Source organism: Pocillopora damicornis, chromosome 4, assembly GCF_964200805.1.
Source record: "Pocillopora damicornis chromosome 4, jaPocDami1.2, whole genome shotgun sequence".
NCBI lineage: Eukaryota > Metazoa > Cnidaria > Anthozoa > Scleractinia > Pocilloporidae > Pocillopora > Pocillopora damicornis.
In genome coordinates this window covers 17,204,830-17,231,373 of record NC_142673.1, presented here as the reverse complement: position 1 = coordinate 17,231,373, position 26,544 = coordinate 17,204,830, and the positions used below count along the sequence as shown (strand labels likewise).

Genomic DNA, 26,544 nt, shown 5'->3' with positions numbered 1-26,544 from the left:
CGCAGTCACACAAATAGTGACTAGAATTTCAAAATTGACTGACTGACTAAATTACCAACAAATGGCCGTTTTTATGCTAGAGATGTTAAAGTTATCTAAGACGTTAAAGTCGTCTCGAGACGACTTTAACGTCTTAGACAACTTTAACATCTCTAGCATAAAAACGGCCAATCAGACTTAAATGTAAGAAATTTTTTTTCTTTTTCTTTACTTTGTTTTTCTTTTACTTTTTTTTCTCGGGAAGATAATTAATAGAGAAAACACACCGAGTATAAAATGATTACAATCAATTAAGATTCCTCAAATTTCCGACATGAGATATTTAATAATATCATTCAACAGTGTATTTCACAAATGCACGGCGATTCGCAATAATCAAATGGCTATAAAAAAAAGCACAGATATACATAACAACATAACCAAGAGAGGATACATCCTCTCATCTTTTCTTAACCGTTTAGAAATTGTTTCAAACAAGTTAAGAGCGTTTGCACGTAAGTTCCATTTCACTAATGTATTATTTGACCAGGAGCAATTTTCAATCCAGTGTCGCAAGTAAATCTGGGATTGCTTTGGTTTTGCTTCACTTCGCTCTGTAACTGGTCCAAAATATTCGCGCCACTTTCTCAACCAATCAGATTCAAAACTAAAACCAATCGTCACTAGCGTTTTCCCGCGCTTCAGGCATTCGCTTGTATTTACTTTCGTTTCTAATTGGCTCTTTGAATAGTATCCTATGTTCTGATTGGCTGTTGTACATATTTGGTTTTCACTTTACGACACTCAGTCGAAATGCACTCTAAGAGGAGTTGGTGGGTAATCCAAACAGACGGACAGTGCCTGCATCGCGATCGTGTTTGTCCTGAAAGAAAAATTGAAAATTGTTATTATATTTTGCTACGAAATAAAACAGATATCAGACCACGTATATAAATTTGAATCATACAGTTTTAACACGTTGTGCCAAAGCATCGGCAAAATGAGTGCGAAAGGATAGGTTTAACGATTACGACACAACTGTGCATGGTACACGTAATCTGATTGGTCAATCCACTTTTCTATGCAATGTTTAAAGGCTTAAATCCCACAAAGATGAAAATAGAACTATCAAAATTAAATTATTCTCAAAATATGGCCACTGAGGCAAGGAAATGCCATTTTCCAGTCCAAGTTTGTGAAATTAGGAGAAAGAGATTGACGAAGACGTTAAAATCTTATTCAGGCGATTATAAAGATAGCACACAAAGACAAATTGTCCAAATTTACCAAAAAAGGAAATTAAAGTTTCTATCTCTTTTATTACACCAATTAATTCAAAAGAAAGTTTTGTCCAAAAATTCAGTTTCAAACCTTACGTGAAAGGGGGGGGGGGGGGGGGGAGAAGAGGGGAGGGGAGATTCCACAACTGACTGAAATGGTGCGCAACAGAGTAGTAGAGCGCTTAAAGATCCTTTTCAACTGTAGGACTCACCTTATCGTCACAGGCAAATGCCAAAAGAGGTTTCTGAGGATGCCAGGCTACTGTAAATGTTGGAGCATTGCATTGTACTTCACATATCCTCTCTCCTGTCTCAACCATCGCCTGGAAAAAAATATGCAGTGTTACACTAGAAGGCAAGGCTGTCTAGCGGTTCCAATACGGTGTGAAAATATTGTTCAGATAAGTATGATAAACTGGTGGGAAGGAAAGAGGCAAAACATCAAGCCAAAAGAACAATCTGATCCTCAACACCCACTATGTCAATAATGAGATCCTCAGAACCAGACGCTAGCATCCCTCCATCGTGACTAAAACTGAGCGTTCTTACAGGCCAGCTGAAACACAAAGAATTAAGATAGAATTTAATCCTCCGTGTTAAAGATACAGTCTACGCACAAGGTTTCGGTGAAAGACCTGATATGCCACATTGGGACTTATCATGGAAGCTTAAATCAGTAACGATAGAGGATTATATAGATACATGAGAAATCGAGAAAAAAGCCTGAATACAAGATCTACGCTTCGACGAGGCCGAGCTCAAAATTTACCGTCTTTCTCAGTCTCTTGACTCCCACACACACGTCTCTTTCAACATAGCTGATCACGTGAGCGTAGCAAGTGAGCTCTCCCTTGCTTGTTGGAAGGGATATCGGAACTGGCCTCAATTCGAATATTCACGGGGTACTCAGGAATCCATGCTCGTAACAAATATGACTCATATCTCTATAGGGTTTTAAAATGCCAATCATGAACGCACTATCGTGCATAAAGCGGCCGCAGCAGCCGCATAACGAAAGTTAGTCAGTAAAAACGACAAGAAGCCAATCAGTATTTAAAGAAAAAACAACCAGTCTAAAGCGCGGGAAAATGCAGAAGACCAAGTCGCGATTGGTTTTAATTTTGCATCCGATTGGTCGAGAGGGTAGCTCGAGTTTCCTGGACCAATCACAGAGCGTCATGGTGCAAACCAACGCAATTCCGAGTTACTAATTAAAAGACACTCATGAATGAAAGTGATCCTCGCAGTGATGTGCACTACTTAGGCAGTAGTGAAAATAAGGTCTGAAAAAAAAAATTTCAGGCCTGTACGGGATTTGAACCCATGACCTCTGCGATACCGGTGCAGTGCTCTACCAACTGAGCTAACAAGCCAACTGGGAGCTGGTCATGATGGTGGTTCTAAATAAACCCGTGAAGTGATGAATATACGATTTAGAATATATGAAAGTCATATATTTGACACTCAATTGATAATAATTCTAGCGTTGTTACTCACTCTAATCTCGAGAATGTTCTGACACAAACCAGCTCATCCAGATCCCACAAACTTACTAAAGCATCGGCACTTCCAGTAGCAAAGTATCTGTGAAAGATTCAGAGCAAAAGTCACAGGTTATTACATTATTTTTTCAGTTGAATGCATTGCACATGCGTAGTTTTTTATAAAACATACCGCTTTGTTTGTCTACGTAGATGGCCTTATTATTAATAAGCATAACGAGGATTCCGACTTCCATAAAACAAGTTAAAGATTTTCATAGGAGGCATTACTTAAAGACACATACCTTAATCACATCATGCACCATAATAAAGTGATGCCAAATTTAACGGTAGCTAAGTTTTGTCTTTCATTCACAATACAGTGTTGTTACAAAATGTTGTACGTTACCTGGCCCTACTTTGTAGATTCTATTTTTCTCTAGGTGAAGCTTCACTCACCTTCCTTTAGGATCAAACTTTATACATATACAGTTGGCAGGATGAGCGTGTAATGTTTGCAGTGGTTTTAACTCAGGATAACTAAAGAAAACAGAGTTCAGGCTTTAGATGGCTTTTGGATTGAATGTCATAAAAACATAAACAAAGCAGTCAAAATGGCCAATCAGACCAAAGACAAATATCACAATAAAAACACACAAACTACTTAACGCGCGGGAAAATGTACGTGACCACATCATGATTAGTTTTAGTTTTGGCATCTGATTGGTTGAGAGGTTGGGGGGTCTTTTTTAGACCAATCACAAAGCAAAGTTAAGCAAAACTAATGCAATTCTGAATCACTCTCTACACCCAATTGAAAATTGCTCTAGATATGCGTCTACAGTAATGATCTCAAAATCCCTCATCTAGAAAGTTTTTTCACCTTTTCTTTAACAGATTAACAAAGAAGGCCTAAGAAGTGAGGTGGGTTCATTTGAACATGTGTATGAGGGGCCATACTTTAACCGTCTAAGTAACGTAGTTAATTATTTAATTTTGTGCTGCATTATTATTGTTTACCAACAAAAATAACACTAAGAAAAACATATTGCCCCCTGCTGGATGCCTTAAATGGATGCAGTAACTTTTTTTTTGCACAACTACCACCTCATGGTGTAGATTACCAATTAGTACAACACTTGGAAATTTAGATTTTTAGATAATCAGATAAATGCTCCAATTTTCTGATTGGGGGTCATGTTAATTCAAGGGCAGCATTAATTGATTTGTGGAGTTGTTACCAGCAGCATCATCACCATTTACCTTAATATATTTATACACCCATGACCATTAGTGAGAAAAAATTGATCATTGGTGTTGTTCCATGATATTTCATTAACCTGAAATAAAATTTCAAAAGAAAATATTCATTAGTTATTATGAACAACAATGAAGAGTGTGAAATAGAAACCTAAGTGTTCTATTTCCTGTATTTATCAATATTCACAGAAATTAGATCAAAGGAAAACTGAATATCAGAATACCTGTTTTTTTTTGTCTTGTTTTTTTTTCAATTTTGAAAATTAGGGCTCGATATTCAAAAATCTCACCTCAAATTTAAATTGTTCATCACACCTTGCTTTGAATGTTCTTGCATCAATAAATGTAATAAGGTCTTCCTAGGGACAAGAGTGGTTAAAAAATTACATTTATGAAAATTTTGATAAACTTAAAACAAGCTTTAAAAGCAGTTTCCTTCCTTAAAGGGATTATTTTTCCAGACGAGGACGACAAAAAATGAACACTAAATTTACAACTCCCCCCAAAGGTGCTGTTCAGGATCACTGTAAGCATTAGCAAAGAAACAAGTTTTTTAGAAAAAGACATACATGAGGTTAAATATCCCAGTTGTTGAGGTTTCGACCAGCTGGATATGGAAAAGGGGACAGCCAAAGATTTGAACTTGGGGAACACAAAATGAATCAACAATCACTGGATTATGACTCCAGCGGCCTTACCACACCATTGTACTGCCTTTATACAGGTGTCTGAAACTGGAGTGGCGAATGTTGCACCATCAATAACAATTAATCATGAGTGGTGCGACAGCTCTGGTATATAATTATTTTATTACAAACTGTAATACCTTATTTCCCACTGCTATTGTGTTCCCATCTGGACTCCAACAAATATTTATATTCTCTCCTTTGGTATTTACTACTGATACACACTTGCTGGCTGTAAATTAAAATATGACAACTATAACATTTTGCATTACACCTTTCAAAGGGTCAATACTTTTCAGCTATGACCTTTCTTCACTCCCCAATTCAATGTTGGCTAAACGTTCATTCTTTTTTAGAGGGGAAAGAGAGCTAATAAGTTAACTTAAAAAGGGCAAAAGAGATAAAATTGAAGTAATAGGGGGTTGAAAAAGATCAATGTGTCAACAATTTTGTTGCCGCTTAAAGGCTAGTTTTCACAACCAAGTTGCATCTGACAATAACCAGCCTGAATTTTAAAAATTTCTCACATACTGGCCTGGGATACAATTTCTGAGTATACAGAGAGTGACAAGCATAACAACAGGTGAAAAATGGCAAAGCCATCAAAATGGGAATGTGACTAAAGTCAACATTTTACTGAACAGATTTTTACATAACTCATTAAGCTTTGACATAGCTGTCCTTCTGTTTTAATCATTCAAGAAATTCGTTGTGATGCCAAAAAAGAGTGTTTTCAAAGAATTCAAATCTCTCTCCCTCTGGCTTCTCTTTTGGAGCAATGTGGCAATAAGATACAACCATCATACATGGCAGTCGGCCTGGCTTTGCCAAGTACTTTGTGAGGATTAAAATTTCTAAAAATTTTTGTGGTATATTTGGAGTTGAAGTTATGTTACATGGAGTGCACCCTTGCATCTGCTGTTTTCTAGCATGCTTTGATCTGACCATTGGTATGATTTAGAAGATTACTAGACAAAAACCCAGAAACAGAGGTGTTATAGGTTATTTACCTCTAGCATCCCATACTCGGATAGTTTTGTCTCCTGATGCTGTAACAAGGAGATCTGGATTGCTGGGGTGCCAACAGAGCTGATCAACGCTCTCACCATGACCTTTGAAGGTTGTTTCTTTTGTCTAAAACAGAATATGACTAATTAAATCAAACCAATAAATGTGTATTAACCCCTTACAGCCTAAGATCAGTTTGCATATCCTCCGTTCTCTATACATTTCCTAAAATACTGACAAGGAGAATTTGTTTAACAATCAAGAGCTGCTTCAGTTGATCATTCCATTTCTTCTTGTGACCTTAATGTATGATCCAGGGGTAGTAGTGTAAGAAGAAATTAGATCCCTGAACGGGAAAAAAATTGTCAGAGCCAGGTGAGAAGTTCGTTTTCAGTCAGTGGAGTGAGTGCGTCTGTTTCGTGAAAACTGATCACGTTATGATTACACAAAGTAATATAAAGAGGCACATTACAGTATTACTGCTTACCAATCGATCTTTTTCCAAGACGAAAATGCTAACAGTTCTATCAAAAGATCCTGATGCGAGTCTTCTACCATCGGAGCTCCATGCAACTGAATGAACCTAAAGTAAAGTCGTGCAAAATGACAAATCGAACTAATAGTTGTCAATTTCTTACAAAAGATCGAATTTCGAGTTAAAGTAGATCTCTAAAGATCTCTATGACAGAAATCACTAGATAAAATATAAAAAAGTCTTCTTTTATCAAACCTTGGCTGTGTGAGCAACGAAGTCCTTTGTGCGGTTATTATTTTCAAAGTATCGTCGCATTTCGTTCAAGTAATCATCGGCCGCCATTTTAATCTAGTTTCAGTCCCAGATCCTCTACGATTGTCTGGTCAAAGTAGAGAGAGATCTGGGTTAAAGCTGATTAATTATTCCCTCTTGGCTATCTCCTTGCGGAATTTTGCAAAATTAAGGAAAGAGGCTCTTTTTTATCCTTCTTATGGTCCGTTATCAGTGTAGCACTTGGGGTATTTTCTCACCAAAACTCGCGCGAAAATGACTGCACGCACACGGCGTGAGTAGTTGTGAAGAGACAGACAAATAATTTTCAATCCTCATTGTTCATATGGTGATTTGCGAACTAATTTTATTACGAAATTGCAATCAGTTAAAAATTGTGAAAAAAAAACTTCATATGATCATTAAAAAGGTTACATGGCATAACAGTCTGTAAATCGTACGTACGACAAATAATTGGCATTCTTATTGCTATGTGGAAACCCCCACCCACCTTAGGTGGTTTTCAATGGAACTATTGTTGGTATAGGTGACTGATAAGAAAATTAAACCTGAAAAATTTATTGATCACATGGTTTTGTTAGTTTTTGTGTGTAATTTTTTACCGCACACAACAATTGATAGTATCATTTTGAGCTGACTGACCCGATGAATATTCCCATCAACACACAACTCAGGATGAAGAGACTAAAACAAAAGATCGATCGAACGCAGTCGCACAGTCCTCTTTTGTTTTTATTTTTGATTTTATGACGGTTTTCATAATCAGTCAGATTTACCAACGGTCTACGATTTATGGGAAATTATCTTCATACTCTTAACAATTACAGTGTTCAATCCTAACTAAATTTTGAATCTATGACTAAATTATTTGTCCGGCTATACTGAAGTTCGGTAGTACATCCTCTCTTTGAAGTGATGGTACATTGCACCATTATTCATAATGAGATCCAACCTATTTTATTCAGAATAGCAAATCTACGGTGTTTCCCACAAAAAGCTAAACAGTGGTCCAATCCATGTTAAGAAACAATTTTCTTCCTTCAATTGCTGCGTAGCTATCCAGTTCATCTTGCTTTGGAGCCTCCGGCGATTCATATCCGTCGAATAATGAGGTATCGCTGAGATCGAATCCTCTCTCACTTTCGGTCAGTCCTTCTTCGTTGGATATTAAATTGTCTTTGCGACTCTTTCTTTGGTGCCGCTTCCAAATGAAAAGGAAGACACCCACAGCGACGAGGACAAGAAGCCCAATTACAATTGGCAATATGAGTGAAACTGGAAGTTAAACAAAAAGCGAAAAGTATACTTAATGTAGCAGCATTCAGAACATTCATGACAGGACGGATAATGCATGCACTGTAAGTATCTCCCGTTGTTCCATACAAAGCCTTAGAAAAGTTTTCTAAGGCTTTGTATGGGACAACGGGAAGGTACTTACAGTGCATGCGTTTTCCGTCCTGTCATGTTGCATGCACAATACTTTGAGCATAAAACATATTAGAAAGAGGTAAGTATTGCGTACTCTGGAAAACTCGGTGAGGGAAGGGCTACTGACTTATTTTTCAACCTGACTGAGAATTGAATCACGTCTCTGCGCGCCAAGCGAGTAGGACAACAAAAGTTTTTAACCATTTCACTCACAAGATCTCATTTGAAATTCTCCCTACTGTTTACAATACAATTCTCATGATTTTAGATCTAAGAGCTTGGTATTGAATCACCTCATAATGTCCTAATTGATATTTTTCTTCATTCTCATCACTTGTCTGCTTAAATGATTTTGTACTGGTATTGATAAGGGAAATTCTTTCTTGGCCATTTGTGCGAGTTAAAAAACAGGCACTAAAGACCCTGTAAAAACACTGCACGGACTAGAAAGGAGGACGAATTGAAAGAAATCTTTGAATGAAATTATTCCACAGTCTTGTTTTCGCATAAAATATTTCAAGACCACTGCAGTAGTGTAGTTAATCATAGCTGCCATATGATTGCATATAAGTCGTTAACTAACCTTTTCTTTCAACTGCGAGTGCGGCTTCTTTTGCGGAAAAAGGTCCTACTTTGACCGTAACGCTGCGGGTCTCGTTCACCTTTAATTTCCTGTTTGGTCTGCAGCCAAAAATGCACTAAGGCTCTGTGTCATTTAGCTGACAGAGGATGAATCTGCACTGGATGTACACCGTTCCTTTTTTCTTGTGTTTGGAGCTAGACAATTTGTATGTGATTGTCTGGGACGAAGACTTTTGCTGGAAGAAGTAACCACACAGGCGTGGTGCTGACACACAGCTATAAATAGTCAAAAAATACAAATATAACTGACTGAAAAAAACATCACGTAGAAAAGCGCTATAAATTTCTTGTGTTAGGGGCACTTATGAGTAATTAATTTTGTATACCCAGCCCATTCCTTATTGTTTCAGCTGACACTTCGGCAGGCTGAAATAAAAAATGCATATAGAGCGCGAACAGTTGGCCTCAGGTGCATGGCAGTTTTACCCATTCTCTATAAGCGTGGTGCCATCCGTACTGCTGGAGTTGTCGTCAGAGGAAGTGTGGCAGTTTTCCACTGCCACTCCAATAAAGTGAACGCCATTTTTCTTTCCATGATGGTTTGATGAGAACTCGGCCGTCAGCTTGACTTCGTCGCCATTTTGTACAATCTCCTTAGTCTTGTATGTTATCGGTAAAGGAGGATCAGAGTGGCTTACTGAATGAAATTAAAGAAAAAAAAAAACGAAAAAGAAAAGCTAAAATCAATATATGAAGGACAGGAATAGGACCAAACGGACAATGAAAGCGTCAATGAATTTTATTACGCGCACGCTGCGGAACAAGCATTTGGTGTTGTGAGGCAAACCGAGATGGACTAAGGTACACCAATGTGATTTCAATTGCTGATCGGTGCAAAAAAACCAAAATGTCAATGGAGCTAAAACGAACACAAGAGACAAACCGACAAAATGAAGCAAGCAAGCTGCCTGAAACACGAGAAAACGCGGGTGGTAAAGAAAAAAACTTTCGTTCATTGTTGGTTTTGTATCTAACTGGTTGGAAGATCGGGTCAAGATTTTTCCAGACAAAATACGGCCGAGTGAAGTAAGACAATGAATTTTGGATTACTTTGAACACTCAATCGAAAATTTTTCCCTAGTATTAACTTGTGCATTTAAGAGATATACTTTGATTTTGAGAGTTTCTCCTACTTCATTAATATATGAATGACTGCCGCAATATTAATGAAGAGGTCGTGGACAGAACTTACCATTTCTTTGTTGTAACGAAAAAGCTTTGTGGTGATGTCCAACTTGAAAAAGAGTGCTGTCTTGGGTGCTGAAGTTTGGCACAACGTTATCATACTTCAAGGTGGATACATTCCTTTCTGATGCATCGTGCGGTTTCACACATTTAACTTTATATGTTTTAGAAGCACTCCCTGGTTTATTTTTTTGTCCCTTGATGTATCCATAGACTCGATTTGTATAGATAACTGAGCCATTTCCGAGAATTTGCTTGAGCGTTCCACAGTCATTCAGTTCAGTTTGTAATCTAATGTGCGTTGTGTTAATCTGCTGTCCTGTGCAAGATTCGTTGTTTAGGTGAAATAAAGCGTGATTGAAGTTTGAGAGACGATTCTTGGTCAGCGAAATAGCGATACCGTTTGAGAAACAGTCGTACTTTACTGAATTGGAAAATTCGTCGTGATCTGTTGAAAAATTTTGAAAAACTAGTAAGAATGATATCAAATCAAGAGAATATTCTATTCTCTTGATCAACTCATTTTGGCCTTTGAAAATAAGGTACGCTTCAAAGGTGCTGAAAAAGAATCCCCATGAGGCTGGACACGAAACTGTGCGAGAATAACTCGCATAGCTTTGTAGCATGAGGACATGGGTAATTTTGTCTTTCTTCTTGATTGAGATGCCAATCCATCCTACCTAGCACTGCGACAGCGCTTTCCCTGACATATCACAAGTTCCTTTTCAAAATCCCTGGTGGATTTGACACTGTGAAAATAGAGGTGTTTTAGCCAGGAATACAACAAAATGATACGGGGGTTTGAATTCAGACCTTCCAATGTGGAGTCCAACTCCATTATTGTTCATCATGTTGACGGAAACCACGCCTTCCCCGAGGGGATATTAACCGAGGCAATTGAGTATTGTTACTCTTCCCTTTACTAGAATGAAACTCCAAGCAGAGGCTTCTTTGGTTCAACGAAGTTTTGCCAATTATATTTCTGAGTCTTCTAACATAATACGAGCAGACATTCAACTTTTGTCAGTACAAGAGCAAATCGTTCAATTTCCGACTCGACCCAGTGCCCCAAACTGCGACCTATATCGTCACCTAGCAACTAAACTAAGCTGACAGACGAGCCTTGTTAAGCGGCCTAAAGCAGTTGAACAGACTTAAATGCCACTTTCATAAAACGTTATTAAACAATAAATACATCTAACTCAAGATCACATTTACGCTATCTTGACCAAAAAGTATTTGTATGCTGCTAGAGCAAGTGCTACGATTAACAATTTTAGCTATAAATTCCAGATTGCATCTGCTTCGACCATGACTTTTGAATCGTGAATCGCTCCTTGTTAGATTACCATCTAATACACGTCTTTCCGCTATTATACTTACTATTTTCTTTCCCAGGACCGCATAGACTTAGATCAAAGTAAATGAAGATCATTAAGAACGTTGAAAATGAATCAACCATAATCTCCAAGACAAATCGTGAACCAGCAATTTGTAATAGTCCAAATTTGCACCAGTTCAGTTTAATGATCTTTGACCAGCGGCAACTCTACCACCATTTCAACCTCAGAAAGTTGAATGTATTCAATCGTTCCACTGGGAACTCGGCATAATACAGAACTTTCATTAATCCTTTGTTAGTCAGCGCAAGTTTGCGAGGTATTTTCCGACACACAAGAAAGCAATAATTTTCAAGTGCGAAACACTTGTCATATCATTGTCTGGTTGCCTCTTCGTCCAAATGATAAGTTCGAGTTTAAAAGGAGGAAAAGGAAAAGGAACGTTACAATTCAGGAGAAGAAGAACGAAATGTTTTTTCTGTTTTCTCTGCGAACAATATCTAATCCTTTTCGAAATGCTCCTTACTGACTAAACATTCGTGGGGTCCAGAAGTTACCGTAATGATTCAATTTAGCACCCTCGCTCTAAAAATTACCCCCCCAAATTTGTATTTGTAAGTAAGCACCTTATTGCGCAAGCACTCTCCTTACGATAAGCGCCCCTATTCTGTTTCACTGATAGCGACGCTAGACTACATTCCTTATCATTATTATCTGTACATTTGTTACTCTCATAGTTTCTGATATTGTTCCTTTTTAAATAAACATCAAAGCGTTTATAGCACTTTCTGCTGTTTTTCAAAAAATGAAATAAGCCTCCTGTTCCTAATAAGCGGCCTGTTCAGAATAAGCGCCCTCATTAGAGGTAACGGAGGCCTAAGTAATAGCCCTTGGAGGTACCATGAGTATATAGACGCCCCAGGCACTAAATAGAATCGTGAAAGTACTAGGTTTTTTTAGGTGACTGAAGATTTGTGTTGACAAAGGAACCCTGTTGCAAACACTTTTTAGGTAGCAGTTAAACACCGCTCTCGGTTGACGAAAAGAGATTCGGAAGAGGATTTGAGCTATACTGGTAACGTCACATGAAACGAATTTTATTCACAGTCCTCACCTCGTCTATCTCGTCCCCCTTTCGTGATGAAAGAGAGAAACTGAGAACTACTTATAAATTTCAACATGGCGGCGAAAGATTGGAGGATCATGGAAGAATTCGAAATTGTGTCCTGGTTTGGTTACAGCAGAACCGTAGAAAAATATATTCGACGGCTGCAAAATACAGAAATAGAGGAAATAACGATGATAGTTCACACACACAGCCCACGTGCTGCGCACACAGAGTCGAGGTAAGCTCTAGTTTCTCCAAGCAATACATGACGCCTTGTTGCAACTGTTAGTTACTGCCTACTTTTATATTATATTACCGAGTTTTTAAGTCCTACAACTGGTTGGGTTATTTTGGGTACTCTTATGTAAGTATCTAGCAATAATTTGTTTTAGGTTCATAACATAAGTCTGACATGTACACATAATGATCATTACTTAATATCCAGACTGAGCTGTAGTCTGCAGTCTGAATACTAAATGGCTTTTGAAAGGTGCTGTTATGATAAAAATGCTCATCTCTTGAAATTGAAGGGGTTATCATAGAGACTTCCATGAAAGCTTGAAAACTATTTTTTCATTTTGAAATACCTGGGTCAGTTTCAGAGATATTTTGAATATAAGTTAAATATACAAATTAGACAACTGATGATGTCATTTACTTTGCCCAGTTTTACATCAGGAATGAAAAGAGGACTTTTTCCATCAGTAGGCAGCAGATTCTACTGAAATTGGTCATAATTTAGGTTCTGGGTGCTGCAAAATCTCTATTGTTATAATATGCTGTTCCCAGCACACTCTCATGGCCACACACTCATATTCTTGTTCTATCAAACCTAAATGAATTATTTCAGTGATTTTACTTGAAACTCAGTAAATTCAAACCATCTTGACCAAATGCTCTGAAATGCTCATGAGATCATGCAATGGTGTTATAATTACCAAATACTAAAATGCATTGCCAAAAATAGCTAGAAAATCCAAATGCATCAGGTATGGGACTTAGTGAGTTGCTATGGAACCAACTTCACTCTGCAGCCAGGTTTGGATAGGTCCTTCTCCAAATAACAAACAGCCTTTAAAATATATGTTACAAAAAAAAAAAAGATTCTTAATATATTCTGTACATACTGCAAATTTTATTTCAGCATTACTTTTGCTATAGAAAGAAAGACAGTCTGACATTTTTTTTTTTCAACAATAGTTTTCTCATTAGGGGTGTGACCTTAGAGGCATGACAAAATTTCAGATTTCATTTCTCAGCAAAAACATTAAGCATTGGTTGAGTGGAACTATGTATCAATTTTATTTGCAGTTTTATATGTTGGTGTCAATTTTGAGCTGCCATTTTTTAGGAAGGTCTATTTAACTTTATAAGTCATAAGATATCAATACCATGGCTCAATTATAAACAATACTTTCTATCTCCTGAAGTGAATGGATGGTGGCAGTTGATAAAATACTGGAATTTCCCTCTTTCAAAAATATGAGTCCATTTTTGTGCAGAGTGAATTTACCTCTGTTGCCTATGATTTGTGAAGGTAACAAGTTTGTCATGGTATCCAGCTTTATCATTGTGGTGGTGATCAGTAAAATTTAGAGTCACACACATTTCTTGGGAGTGAATACCTTAAATCTGTGGTTTGAATAATAGTCCAATTACCCTCAGTAGAGGAATACACACCTAAGAATTTTCCATTTTTCACAGACACAATTGAGTGAATTGTGAACTACCGACATTTTTGAAGAGTGCAAGAGAGTTGGTTTTCATCCTTAAAAACATTTGCCTTGTCATTCATCATTCCTTGAGGGGTTAATTTTATGAGGTTGCACCCTAAGTCTTTTTATTTTAGCCATTTTGTTTTGCCTTTTCATATTTATTTTCTCTTCATTTTTTTTCTTCAGAACAGGAATGGAGATCATTCTCAAATTCAGCTTTCTCTGGACACATGTACAGTAGAAACCGTTTCTTGAGGCTAGCAACTGGCATTCTCAGCTATGAAATATTATCAGGTGAGACTTGACAGAGTAACAATGGCTATTGGGCTATTAAGGTATGTACCTTTGATTACCAGTGATTAAATCAAAATTTAAGTTCAAATGGAAATCTCAATTTTTTTTTCAATTAACATATTTTTCTGAAAATTGCCAAAGATAATTGGAATAGAACTTCTGAAAAATGAAGGTACACTGAGTTTTGGTTGGATTGTACAACCTGCTGTTCAATATATGGGCAGCAAAATATTTGTAATCACCTCCAAGGTTTAACATTTCTGAAGAGAATGTTTACTTAACAATATCAGAGGTGCAACTTCAGCTGTATGAAAAACCTTTAATGCAGAAAACGTATGTTCATAAGGTGGTGCAAGATTTCAAGTGGGTCAAGTCAGATTGCCCATCTGCCAGAGCTCAGGCTGCTTTAGCACTCTGTCAGAACTTTCCTTGACATTTTTCCAGTACCCATTTTAGACGTCCTAGAGGCAATGTGAAAGTAGAGTGTCTTTACAATGACACAATGGACCTATAGACCCAGAGTTCTGGGCACCTGACCACCAGACTGCTGTTTCTCTCACAATGTTTTTCTTTTGAACAACTGTGAATAGATGAATATTATATATTTATGAACTACAGATTAATAGCACCATGTTTTATTTTACACATCTTTTGCAATTAGATTACCAGTATTAATTTCAGACAAAATAAGTATGTCACCAAATGAAAATACCTTATTTACTCAACTATAAACTGAGTATGACTTTTAAATGCTGAAACCCAAAACTTGAGAGATGGTCTTAAGCTTGTCCCTCTCAGGAAACATGCATTAGTTGTTGAATGATTAGATACAATCGTAAAGATATTCTAAAGCTTATTGAAACAATTAGCAAATCAGCTGTGCTTAATTGCTTATCTATAAATAGGTTTTTGGTGGAAAATTCTTGACCTTTTCTTCTTAGGTTTGAGGTAAAGGTGATCCTCATGGATGAAAGAAGAGAAAATAATTAAGGCAAAGGAAAGAGAAAGAGAATATAAAATAGGGAGTATGTGGAAATATCATAGTCTGTGCTCTGACATCCTACAGAAAAATTGACAGACAGTTCTATGGGAACACTGTATTTCTCCCATGTAATTTATGACTGTTAGATGGAACGTGAAACTCACAGACACGTTCAATTTTTCCAACTATTATATTGAAAGGTGGTATCGATTTGACTGGCTATTTAACTGGCTCTCGCTCTCATTACTGACTTGCTAACAGCTTAAATTACCAGCTGTTCATCTATCAGCCTCTTGGATTAAGAGACAGACCTACAGAACAGTTGGTGAATAAAACGACTAAATTAGTGACTAAAAGCACTTTTGAGTGCCGTCCTGACTGATTGACTGACTGTCTGTTTGATCTAGTGACTGTGTTGTATTTCCTCAGATGGTTAAACTGACAGTTTGTCTGAGTTGCACCGACTGACTGACTGAGGTGTTTTGACGTAGTGTCAGACTTTCTGCTCGGTCAACAGACAAACAAACTGTTTTGCTGAGGTACGCTGTAAAGTGATTGGTTAAATGGCAGAAACACTTTAAAACTAACTGGCTGAATGACTGACTGGCTCACTGTGTGACTGGCTCACTGTGTGACTGGCTCACTGTGTGACTGGCTCACTGTGTGACTGGCTCACTGTGTGACTGGCTCACTGTGTGACTGGCTCACTGTGTGACTGGCTCACTGTGTGACTGGCTTACTGACTGATTTAATGACTGACTGACTGACTGACTGGTCTGTTGTCTCAGTGGCTGGGCGTTCGGACCATGGATCCACAAATGTACCCGCTAGGTGACGCTAGGAGGTACTAGGGCGATGCCATGCACTAAAGTTATGGACATTATCCGTGAATTGAAATAAGCTCGGAGCAGTAGTTTGGGAATCAGTGCCGCTATTTCATTTCGATTTCCAAGTGCAGTGAATTTGAGCTTTGAGACTTACAATACTTCCTCGCCCTGCTATAGTATAGTGCGTTGAAACATTGAGAGGCACAAATCGTAAGAAACTCGTGTGTGCTGATGTCTTTCAGGTAAATAGGGGACTGCTTGAAGAGACTAACTGTACCTCATTGTAGTTTGTTTAAGGGTAAATTGAAAGTCGCATGCTGATCTCCTTATCATTCATCAATAGGTAAGCAATGCTTGAAAAAGTACTCCAAGAGTATTTAACGCAATGCATGATAAATTCGACACCGTCAGCTCGTTTGATTGAGGTCACTTTTGGTTGATGTCACTGTAAATCAAACGTTGTTGCCATTTTTTGTTCTCTGATGAGGCTTCGTCTTTAAATGTCCACTGCTGAAACCTGAGCGAATGAAAGGCAGTTCTTGTCATCTTGTCAACGCAGAGACGAATAGTGCTTTGCTAATCATCTCCGATCTAGCCAGTCCGCGCGCGCGAAAAGTACTGTCAGGGATATTTTAAGAGACATTTATTTTGGTGTCGTTGATTTAAATATGATAGCTATAAAATTTCTGTTTGTGGTACCGTCACATCTTCTAAGACTGAGAATTTATTTTTGACGAGTTGCGAGGAGTTTAGAAATGTGATTAAACATAATCATGTTACGCGTTCATTGATGTTATGTTTTTTTGTTACATATAAATGTTTTTGGTTGTTTGTTTTGTGATTTGTTTTTTTGTGATAGTTACAATTTCATGTTGTTGCATGCAATGTGTTACTTCGAGGTCAACCCATTTGTGTGTTAGCTCTTTTCCATGGTGTTTTATTGTTCCGTGTTTATTCTATTGATGAATGTTGCGAGTTTAAAGGTTTTGACGTCCTTCTATCTCCGATTTTTTTCAGATTTTGGAAGGAGCGTAAGGAAAGGAAATGGGCTCAAGATCACTTTAGCTCTTAAGTAGGCGTCTAAAGAAAATGAGGAGGGCCGAGTATGGTTTTGTTTACTGTGATTGGGATTTGATTGAAATTGTATTTAATACAGACTAAGAGGTATCATCTTTACGTTCCCTATTTCCAAAATTAATGTTTGTGGATACAATTTACTTCAACCTTACGAACAAGGGCGGACCATTGTCTACATTTGCCACATACAAATTTCCGTTTTCCCAGTTTTCCGTATTGTGAAAAAGTTGATTTCAAAGTGACTTTGCTTTTTTCTTAAAATTTGGGGTGGCTCGCAGTCTTTACCGTCTTGAATAACATCCGACCTCCTTTTCAGCTTTTACGTGAAGGTGTCGGCGACTCCTAAGGAGATGCATTCATAATTTGCCGTCGGGGTTCCTGCTTAGTTGTTACTCTGCCGATTATATTTTTTTGTTTTACCACGTTATCATCGGCATAGCCGTCCTGGTTTACATAGCTTCCTATTTTATGGTGCAGGTGAAGGATGTATAATTGTAGTAGATGTTGATTTGTTTTTCTATGGTTGCCGCTATTGTAAAATAATTGTTCTTATTTTGCTATTTTAAGACGATAACGCAAAGACCTCAAGTTTAAAAGGGCGCTCAAGGGAGAAGAGAATGGTGAGTATAATTGATGTGTTATTGTTCAACGTTCAGAACAGAAAACGTTGTTTTTTCTTTAGCTCTTCCAGTTTCTTTTTTAAATATATATCGTGTTTTTCATTACTCTTAAACAGTACACTTTAACTGGTTTGGCAGTGACTGATAACTGATTTATTTTGTGTGTGTTGTACAGTTTCCTTCAGATTCTAAGAGAAGGGAAGGAGAAAACGAAAGGTCCAAGAAAGTACCGGCGTGGAAAGGAAGGGGAAGTTTGGTAACATTCCAAACTATCAAACTACAGTAGATTTAAAGTGGTTTCAATTTGAAAATTTTTATTGATCTATTGTGAGTTAGTTGTACGTTGCAGAGTAAAGCTATATTAAAGAAGACTTCTGCCTTCTCCAAAGTCTCTACTTGCTATAGTTTTTTTCTTCACTTCCAAGTGACTTACCGATGAAATAACCACCTCAAGTTGGAGTCCAAGGAAATGTCTACCTAGGAAGGAACGAATCGAAGGAAGGAAAAATCGGGGGTCGAAGTTGGAGTCCAAGGAAATGTCTACCTAGGAAGGAACGAATCGAAGGAAGGAAAAATCGGGGGTCGAAGTTGGAGTCCAAGGAAATGTCTGCCTAGGAAGGAACGAATCGAAGGAAGGAAAAATCGGGGGTCCACCACCGTCCCCCACCACACCCACCTCTTATAGACAGTTATTTTGTAATTTGACACAAGTTCATCCTTGTGGTTTAATGCATCTTTTAGTACACATGCGTTTTGTTGGACGCATGCCTACTAAGATATGTCGTACCACAATGTTAAACTTCTATAAAAACTACAAAAAAAAAAAAAAAAAAAACTGTCCGTAAGAGGCGGGTGTGGTGGGGGATGGTGGCGGATCGACCCCCAATTTTTTTCTTCCCTTCCAAGGTTGACATTTTTTTCGGTCTCTTCCTCTTCCTCTTCGACCCCCAATTTTTTTCGTCCCTTCCAAGGTTGACATTGTTTTCGGTCTCTTCCTTGAGATGGTCATTTCTCATGACAACTATAAAGTAAGATAGAGAGAGTTCAAATATGCCATACAAACGTTTCCCGCCAGAAGACTTAGAAAAATGTTTCAGTCTTCAGGAACATGCCCATCCGTAGTGGACGTTACGTGAGTGCACCACAAGGACGAAGAGATATTTCGACCCTTGGTTGATAGTTTGATTGTTTCTTGAGCAGAGATACCGTGTACCTGCGAAATATAGAGAAATAAACGAAAAACTAATTTTCTATAATATCATTAGAGAAGGGCTGCATATGAGTTCAACTACACTTCAACAGATATACTCACCAGATTATTAAATGTCCTGGTCTCCTTGGCCTCTTGAAGTAACCATTTTCGCTTTATTGGAAATAAAAAATTCAAGATATTAAAAAAATTCCTACATAGCTGAATCTACGTGAATATGAAAGCGATTTTCGCAGTCATAAACACTACTTGAGCAGTAGTGGAAATGAGGCCTGAAAAAATTTCAGGCTTGTACAGGATTTGAACCCATGACCTTTGCGATACTGGTGCAGTGTTCTACCAACTGAGCTAACGAGCCAACCAGGAGTTGATCATTATCTTGGTTCGATCTAAACCCGTGAAGTAATGAATAACTGACTGTGAATATATGAAAATCACATTTGTGAACTGAGGATAAAGCCGTGAAAATGAAAGCGATCTTCGCAGTAATGAACACTACTTAAGCAGTAGTGAAAATAAGGCCTGGAAAAAAAAAATCAGGCCTGTATGGGACTTGAACCCATGACCTCTACGATACCGGCGCAGTGCTCTACACCAAAAAATTGTGAACTTCCTATCAACTACACAAAAACTAGGTGAAAGGTGAACACATTTGAAAACAACCTAGTTCAACTTAAAATAACATACTTATCAGAGTTGAACATAAAGAAGCAGACCAACTTTACTACTAGTTTTGCTTTTTCAGAGTCCGTGTATATACTTCCTGATTTTGACTCGCCACCCACTTCGTAGGTCTGATCATTTGGCGCAATGGTTCAGAACAAGATAAGAAATTAAATATTCAAATCAAAAGTTTAATTGCAACCTGGGCTGTGCAAATTTTTCTTTAACAATTTTTTCGTTATCGGAAAAAAACAGACTGCGTGAGAAATAGATTCAGTTGAAAAGGATGAACTTTTTTTTTTGGTCAAAGAAGAACGATTTGAAAGGAATTCTTATGTTAAAGACTTCTCTTGAAACGTAAAGACTCGTTATAGAGCATATGCAAACAAATTCAGTCTTTAAATCCAATGAAAGTAGCCAGTGCGATAACAATTGTTCTGCGTGCCCCGTCGTAAATTATCTTCGATAAAAAGACGTGGAATTTGAAAGACCTTTGTAAAAGGGGTGCTGCACCCTCGAAAAGAAAGAGAAACATTTTTCAGGTGGACTGTGGACACGTACACCTTATCTGACGATTCTATAATAGGCGCAGACACTTTGCGAGGTGCATAGTAGTTTGGGGCGACGGAAAATTCGAATGGTGAGCAAAATCTCCCCTCTTGAGATAAGTTAAACAATTGAGTAAGGGAGCTGCCATCCCAATATTATTTTATTTTATAGCATTTTGGCTTTGAGTTTTCGGAATACATACTATGTTCTCATCTGAGTATGGTGTCGATCGCATAAGGCCTGCGCGAAAAACGAAAACAACACAAACGAAACCATGAGAATGTTCTTAATGACCAACAAATATTCGGATGAGCTTAAAAATTCTTGGCCAGGAAAAAAGTCAACGTTGGATGTTTCAGTGCTGCCGCATTCGCCAAGAGGGTTAAATGGCTTGATATTGGAATAATAAAATGACAAATCTAAGGAAATATGAAGACACTAGAACCGAACTGTTACCTTCCTCTATAAATTTCCTTCCATTTGAAAGTAAGCCAATCCTTTGGGTCCAACTCTCTCTTGCTTGAATTTCAAGATAAGATGGAGATAACCAAAAATATCCGGTTGAGCAACTACTTTAAAGGGCATCAACCAACTTCCCATTTGTACAGCTTTTTCAATCTGACAGGGACGCGATGTGCTAGACTTTCATATGACCAGATATCTTGCTCTGAAGTGTGTGTACTACTTCAATCTGGAAATAAAAAACATCGCCACAAGTGAGCCACGCCGATTTCAAAAATAAATACGTATCGCTACATGCAGGACCATTCTCTTAAATAAGCACGTGTCAAGACAAAGAGGAGTGAATTCGCTATTTCCCAAGAGTGTCAGAAGATTAATCAGTACTCCATCACGTGACCGTTCAATGTTCATTATGGAGACACAGGCAGGAGTTCATTATTAGGGGATTCCCCTATCAGCGCCGTTAGGAGAGCATTCCTACCCACACACTTCCTTTATGACAAACAAGTCTGTAACACCCAACAAGTTTCCCATGGTAGGTATTAAAGCATACACAGTCAATAGCTTAGTCTCCGGGGAGGGGGTACTTCCTAGTATTAGGTTGATGGGGATTGTTGACTATAATGGAGTCGCCTTTTCAATGGAATGGGGTCGCACATTTTCAAGATTTTGAGGGTAAAAAAATTCTGGTAAGTAGGGATTTAAAATGTGAGCTACATCACCCAAAAAAGACTATGTTGGGGTCTATAATTAGCCACAGAATAGACTATAATCGGGTAGGGGTTCTAAGAGGCCAACACAACATTCCCAGCAAAAACTAACCCGAGTACCCCTCCCTCTGTATAATCTACAATGGACGGAATTTAGTTTTAACAGTTTACATTATTACTCCACCCCCCCACCACTCACCACAAAAAAATAAAACACAACAAAAATAAAACACTAATTTTTCATCATTAACTAATAATTATACTTTTTGATTGTTTTGCGTACACCAAAATAAAAAATACCTCATTCGCACTTAATTTTGCGGGTATTTAATCTCGATTTTCTAGCGAATGCAAAAAACTCACGACATGAAAGGCCCGCGAATAAAGATTCCTCGCGGAATTTAAACACGCGAACTTTATTACCCTTAAAGAAAATTCAAATCACAGAAAAAAAAATGATTAAACTGTAATAACAACAACACATACAAGATATGTACTGACAAATACACATTAACTCATCTTAATGGTTAGTTCTGTTTTGTATCTTCTGTCGTCAAATGAAGTAAATTTGCAAAAATTTCGTGTATGAAGTAGATAATCAACCAATCATCTTCCTCTGAGTCGCTAGTTTCGTGCAAATTCCTTGGAATATCTTCCATGAAGTAGTCAAAAGTAGACATTTTGAAAAATAAAATGAAGTTGAGAACGTTTGAATTGCGAAATCTGATTCTCTACTTTCATGCTTCTTGAAATCGCGAAATAAAAACCCGCAGAATACCGTCTCGCCAAAATCGCGAAATCGAGTACGAATAAGTTAGTTTCCCCATATTAAACTCGTATTAAATCTCGAGAGCAAGAAACAATAATATCAATTTTGGCGGGTTCACATCTTATTGGTGGAGGTGGTTTAAGGGTTTTAAACCACTGGTGAAATAAATTACGCCCGTGCAAGCCTAGATTTCTTCGGAAACCTGGAAAAGAAAATTGCTCTACTCTCAAGAATGATAAAAAATAACTTCTACTTATTTTAATCAGATACGTTAACCGTGTTCATCAGTATCCAGTGCATAGATTTTTGAATCCAAGAAAAGAAACAAGAAAATAATACCTCATCATTCAGTCTTTACGGTAACTTTCAAATTGCATGATACTTTGTTGAATGCAAACAAAATCCTACTGTTTACCTGCATTTTTGTTTTAATTTTGGCAAAGTGAGTGGGGCTTAACTATATCAATCAAATAGAATTCCTCACTGAGAAAACGTGACCTACTTAGTCTCCATGGGCTAGGAAAATATTCACCAGCCCACATAAGAATTAAAGGACACAGCCTAGAACAGCTTTTTACCTTTTAATTGTGAACCCAATCTTTGCATCTTAGGAGGAGATTTGGTGAGGGAAACTGACTCCTTTGTGGGTAAGCTTTTAGCCACCCATCTCTTGTAGACAGTTCAAGATCCCTTCAGACAAACCAGTTTCTGAAACAGCTTTCTCTCTTTTATCTTTCTCTTTGTCTTTTGATGGAAAAAATGTTTAGTATCCAGATAAAGACTGGGAACGAGACTTTGTGTGAGGCTGACTCTATTTAAGGTGAGCTGTGCATCACCCATCTCTTGTAAACAGTTACAAAACTGCTCAGTACAACAAGACAGTCCAGTTTCTGAAACAATTTCCACACTCTTCTCTTTCTTTTTTGGTGGACCAAGTCTTAGCATCCCAGATCAAGATTGAGGAAGAGACTCAGTGGGTGAAGCTGACTCCATTGCAAGTCAGATTTTAGTTGCCCACCTCTTGTACACAGTTCAAGATCTGAGACAGTCCAGTTTCCAAAAGAGTTTTCATGCTCTTCTCATTGTTTTTTTGGTGGACCCAGTCTCAGCATCCCAGATCAAGACTGACGAAGAAACTTTATGGGTAAAACCAGCCAACTCCATTACAGATCAGCTGTTAGTCACCCATCTCTTGTACACAGTCAAGATCCATTCAGCGCAGTAAAACAGTCCAGTTTCCAAAACAGATATCACGCTCTTCTCTTTGTTTTTTGATGGACCAAGTCTTGGCATCACTGATCAACACTGAGAAAGAGACTTAATGGGTGAAGCTGACTCATTAAAGGTCAGCTATTTGTCACCTGTCTCTTGTTCACAGTTTGAGAACTGCTCAGCACAGCAAGACAGTCCAGTTTCCAAAACAATTTTCACACTCTTCTCTTTCTTTTTTGGTGGACCAAGTCTGATAGCATCCCAGATCAAGACTGAGGAAGAGACTTAATGGGTGAAGCTGACTCCATTGCAGGTCAGCTTTTAGTCACCCATCTCTGATACAAAGTCCAAGATCTGTTCAGTACAGCAATACAGTATAGTTTCCAAAACAGTTTTTGCACACTTCTCTCTGTTTTTTAGGGAACCAACTCTCAGCATCCTTACCTTAAAGGCTGATATTTTTCAATCACCTCTTTTTCGAAGGGGTCAGAGATACCTGCAAAATAGAGAGAAATAGAAAGAAATTGAAGTTCAGACAAATTAAGATGCTTTAAATTCTTGACTGTCAACTATATCATGAAAGTGTATGCTTCTCTAACAAACTGGAGAATTGAGCTTCCATGTGGTCAGTTGGGGTCACTTGTGTCATTAGTGCATGTAGCTTTGTAAAGATTTTATTACTGTACCTGAAAATTGGCTCCAAATGATATATGTTGTACTTGGAACATTTTCCTGTGTGTAACTTAACTTTCTTTTCAACTTAAAAAATGTATTTTGTATTGACCAATAGAAGGTAATTTTTAATAATTTGTGCCATAAAACCTTTGTAGTGCAATCTTACCAGTGAGCCTCATGTCACAAACTTTTTGGTTCTCTCAATAAATTTTAAAGAATTACTATTCACCAAAATGGAGATGAAAAATTATTGACATCAACCATCTCATAACAAGTACAGATAAGCATTTATTGCAATAACAATGAGGTGTGGAGCCATTTGTTTTAGCAGATATCACACACATGGAATAACTAGAGGACAAAAATTTTTTAATATTTCTGACAATACATTATGCATCAACAAAATGCAAAACTCATATATGTAAAACTATTGATACACAATGCCTCTGATTATGTGGAGATGTAGTGGCATAACTGTTCACAAGCTGGACTCTGGGTCAAGAGATCCAGTTAAAAGACCTAGAAGGGTCATTATGTTGTGTTCTTGGGCAGAGCATTTAAAATGGGTACAGGCAAACTGTAACGGGAAGCTGGAAAAATGCCAGGGGGTAATCTGTGATGGATAAGCATCCCATCCAAGGGGGAAAGAAATACTTCTAGTTGCTTCATGCTACCCAAACAGGAATAATCTGTGGTTGAATGGGCCACCAGCCTCGAGTGCAGACCTCACCCACCTTCCAATCTTGTAAACATGACATTCTGAAGACACATACTGCAACATAATAGACATATATTCAATGTACTTTAGTTATACAACTATAACAACTTCAAGATTTATCTTAGGGATTAGGGTTTCAAGATTGAGATTCAAACATTTTCCTTTGTATGCATTGAATTCAAAGCCTATAGATGCAATATTTAAACTATACTAAGAAAGCATTCAAGAATATCAAGAATAAAATCATGTAATCATACATGGCTTGAGCATAGTTCAGCTTAGATATTCTCCTTTTTATTATGTCACCTTTTCAGCTGCAATTTTGTCCTCAAATAATCTCTTAACGAATGATTTTAACTAAAATCCTATCAAGAAGTGTGTTCAGCCCCATTAAAAAAAGTGTACAAGGTACTAACAGGCACGATTGACAATAACTCGATCAGATGTTCCTTCAGTGGAGAAAGTATTTAAACATCCCGTAAAACATCAAAAACTGTGCGTAAAGAATATCAGAATAAATCAAAAATATTGCAAGCTTGCTTCGCAACTAAAACAAGCACGAAGAAGTCGAGATAAAATGTTTCAATCTACCTGAAGAGCAGTGCTCACTTCTAGTATTTTATATGACTGTCTCACGTTGTCTCCACTTAAGAGCTTTCCAGCCACATTTTCCATATCTGTAAAGAGTCACTTTCGCTCCTGTTGTAGTACCAGAATAGCCATTTCAATCCACACTCTACTTCCAATGTAACTCAAATTGGCCACAATGTTATGTTTACTTTCCTCTAGATCCCAGTGTTTTTCGTTCGTGACGCAAATTTGCGTCATCCTCACACGCGCAACTGCGCGGCAACACGCTGTCCACAAGTTTAAAACCTTCCGCAATAAGTGCCAGTCATAGTGACACCTCCACGAAGTCTGTCAAAAGGATGTTAAAACACTGGAAATGGAGAGGAAAGATAAATGTTACGATCGATTAACTTCCAGACAATTGAATGGTCCAAACTCGCAAAGGCGGGAAATTTGTTATCGTCTTAGATATCGAAGTATCTGTTTGCTCACTAAATTCGTATTCAGCGTTCGGCCGTATTCCAATCGATAATTTCGCTTTCTGAACAAAATTTCCAATTCTATGATGGCACGTAAATTAACTTCGCAAGAAGTGAGTTCCTTGTTTGAGAGAAAGTTGTCTGAAAGGTCAGGTCTGGTGAAGGATGTCAGGTCAGCAGAGTTCATTCTTCGAGAGTATGAAACTGCTACCGTCACCAAAACTGCGAAAGAGCCCTTAAGCAGGAAGAGAAAAATAACCATTGATTTAGCATGTGGCATTAAAAACTGATTCTCAGAGCTTCCCATGAATTGTTTATTAAGATAATCGTCGAAGTGAAATACATCTATGTAGTAATTTTTATATATGTACAATTCAGCTAGATCTTGTAGATCTTTCGCTAAGTACGCTCTTGCATTTAGAATTGAAAATCCTCATCTCAAATATTGTAAAAATATTATCATGAAATATTTTCAGTGATATCATGGCACAACGGAGATAGAGAACATGTAATAGTTGAGACAAGACATGGATTATCCTTGTCGACAAAAGTAATATCGCTTGCTACATTATATTCATACTTAAATCTCCGTCCAATCGAGGTAATGTTCAATTTTTTAATCAATTACCATATTAGAAATAACAATATATCGCTTAAACTCTGAACGTAATTACCTTAAATTTATTTCATCAGAAATCCAGAAGATTTTTAGTAGTTTTGGGCGTGGTTGCTTTTACTGAGTTTACCATGTACCTAGATGTTTTATCTGAAAAGCTTTATTTAAGAAAAGGTATTTCTGTTTACAATGCCTTATTTCGTGCGAAGATAGTTCGTATTTAAAACATCATT

General features: G+C 37.6%; 2 protein-coding genes and 2 long non-coding RNA genes across 16 annotated transcripts; 1 reads left to right on the top strand and 3 right to left on the bottom strand.

Moving 5' to 3' along the window:
• Positions 1-305: 305 nt before the first annotated feature.
• Positions 306-6,550, bottom strand: LOC113665638 (THO complex subunit 3). The gene is made up of 11 exons (XM_027181358.2): positions 6,425-6,550; positions 6,182-6,277; positions 5,697-5,820; positions 4,827-4,918; positions 4,291-4,359; positions 4,004-4,080; positions 3,200-3,280; positions 2,757-2,843; positions 1,737-1,815; positions 1,472-1,582; positions 306-862 (listed from the first exon to the last, which is right to left on the bottom strand). Exons 1-11 carry the CDS (start codon positions 6,509-6,511, stop codon positions 800-802), a joined length of 966 nt encoding a protein of 321 aa, XP_027037159.2. The 5' UTR covers positions 6,512-6,550; the 3' UTR covers positions 306-799.
• Positions 6,551-7,324: 774 nt separating this feature from the next.
• Positions 7,325-11,234, bottom strand: LOC149047049 (uncharacterized). The gene is made up of 6 exons (XM_089204219.1): positions 11,099-11,234; positions 9,723-10,163; positions 8,957-9,167; positions 8,588-8,746; positions 8,324-8,331; positions 7,325-7,735 (listed from the first exon to the last, which is right to left on the bottom strand). The coding sequence occupies exons 1-6, from the start codon at positions 11,175-11,177 to the stop codon at positions 7,458-7,460; spliced, it is 1,176 nt and encodes a 391-aa protein (XP_089060345.1). The 5' UTR covers positions 11,178-11,234; the 3' UTR covers positions 7,325-7,457.
• A 938-nt stretch (positions 11,235-12,172) lies between these two features.
• Positions 12,173-18,066, top strand: LOC113665637 (uncharacterized). Of its 12 annotated transcripts, none has more exons than XR_016186374.1 (7): positions 12,173-12,401; positions 14,065-14,172; positions 15,114-15,197; positions 16,269-16,324; positions 16,999-17,084; positions 17,626-17,678; positions 17,854-18,066. It is a non-coding gene; the product is annotated as an uncharacterized LOC113665637 (long non-coding RNA). The 12 variants fall into 12 exon arrangements; XR_016186370.1 differs by having other exon boundaries at positions 16,224-16,324; XR_016186372.1 differs by having other exon boundaries at positions 14,065-14,213.
• Positions 18,067-18,345: 279 nt separating this feature from the next.
• On the bottom strand, positions 18,346-25,441 carry LOC113682603 (uncharacterized). Of its 2 annotated transcripts, XR_016186381.1 has the most exons (6): positions 25,238-25,411; positions 24,663-24,700; positions 22,620-23,749; positions 20,557-20,791; positions 18,991-19,041; positions 18,346-18,891 (listed from the first exon to the last, which is right to left on the bottom strand). It is a non-coding gene; the product is annotated as an uncharacterized LOC113682603 (long non-coding RNA). The 2 variants fall into 2 exon arrangements; XR_003447290.2 differs by lacking the exons at positions 18,346-18,891; positions 18,991-19,041; positions 20,557-20,791; positions 22,620-23,749 and having other exon boundaries at positions 24,194-24,700; positions 25,238-25,441.
• Positions 25,442-26,544: the final 1,103 nt, after the last annotated feature.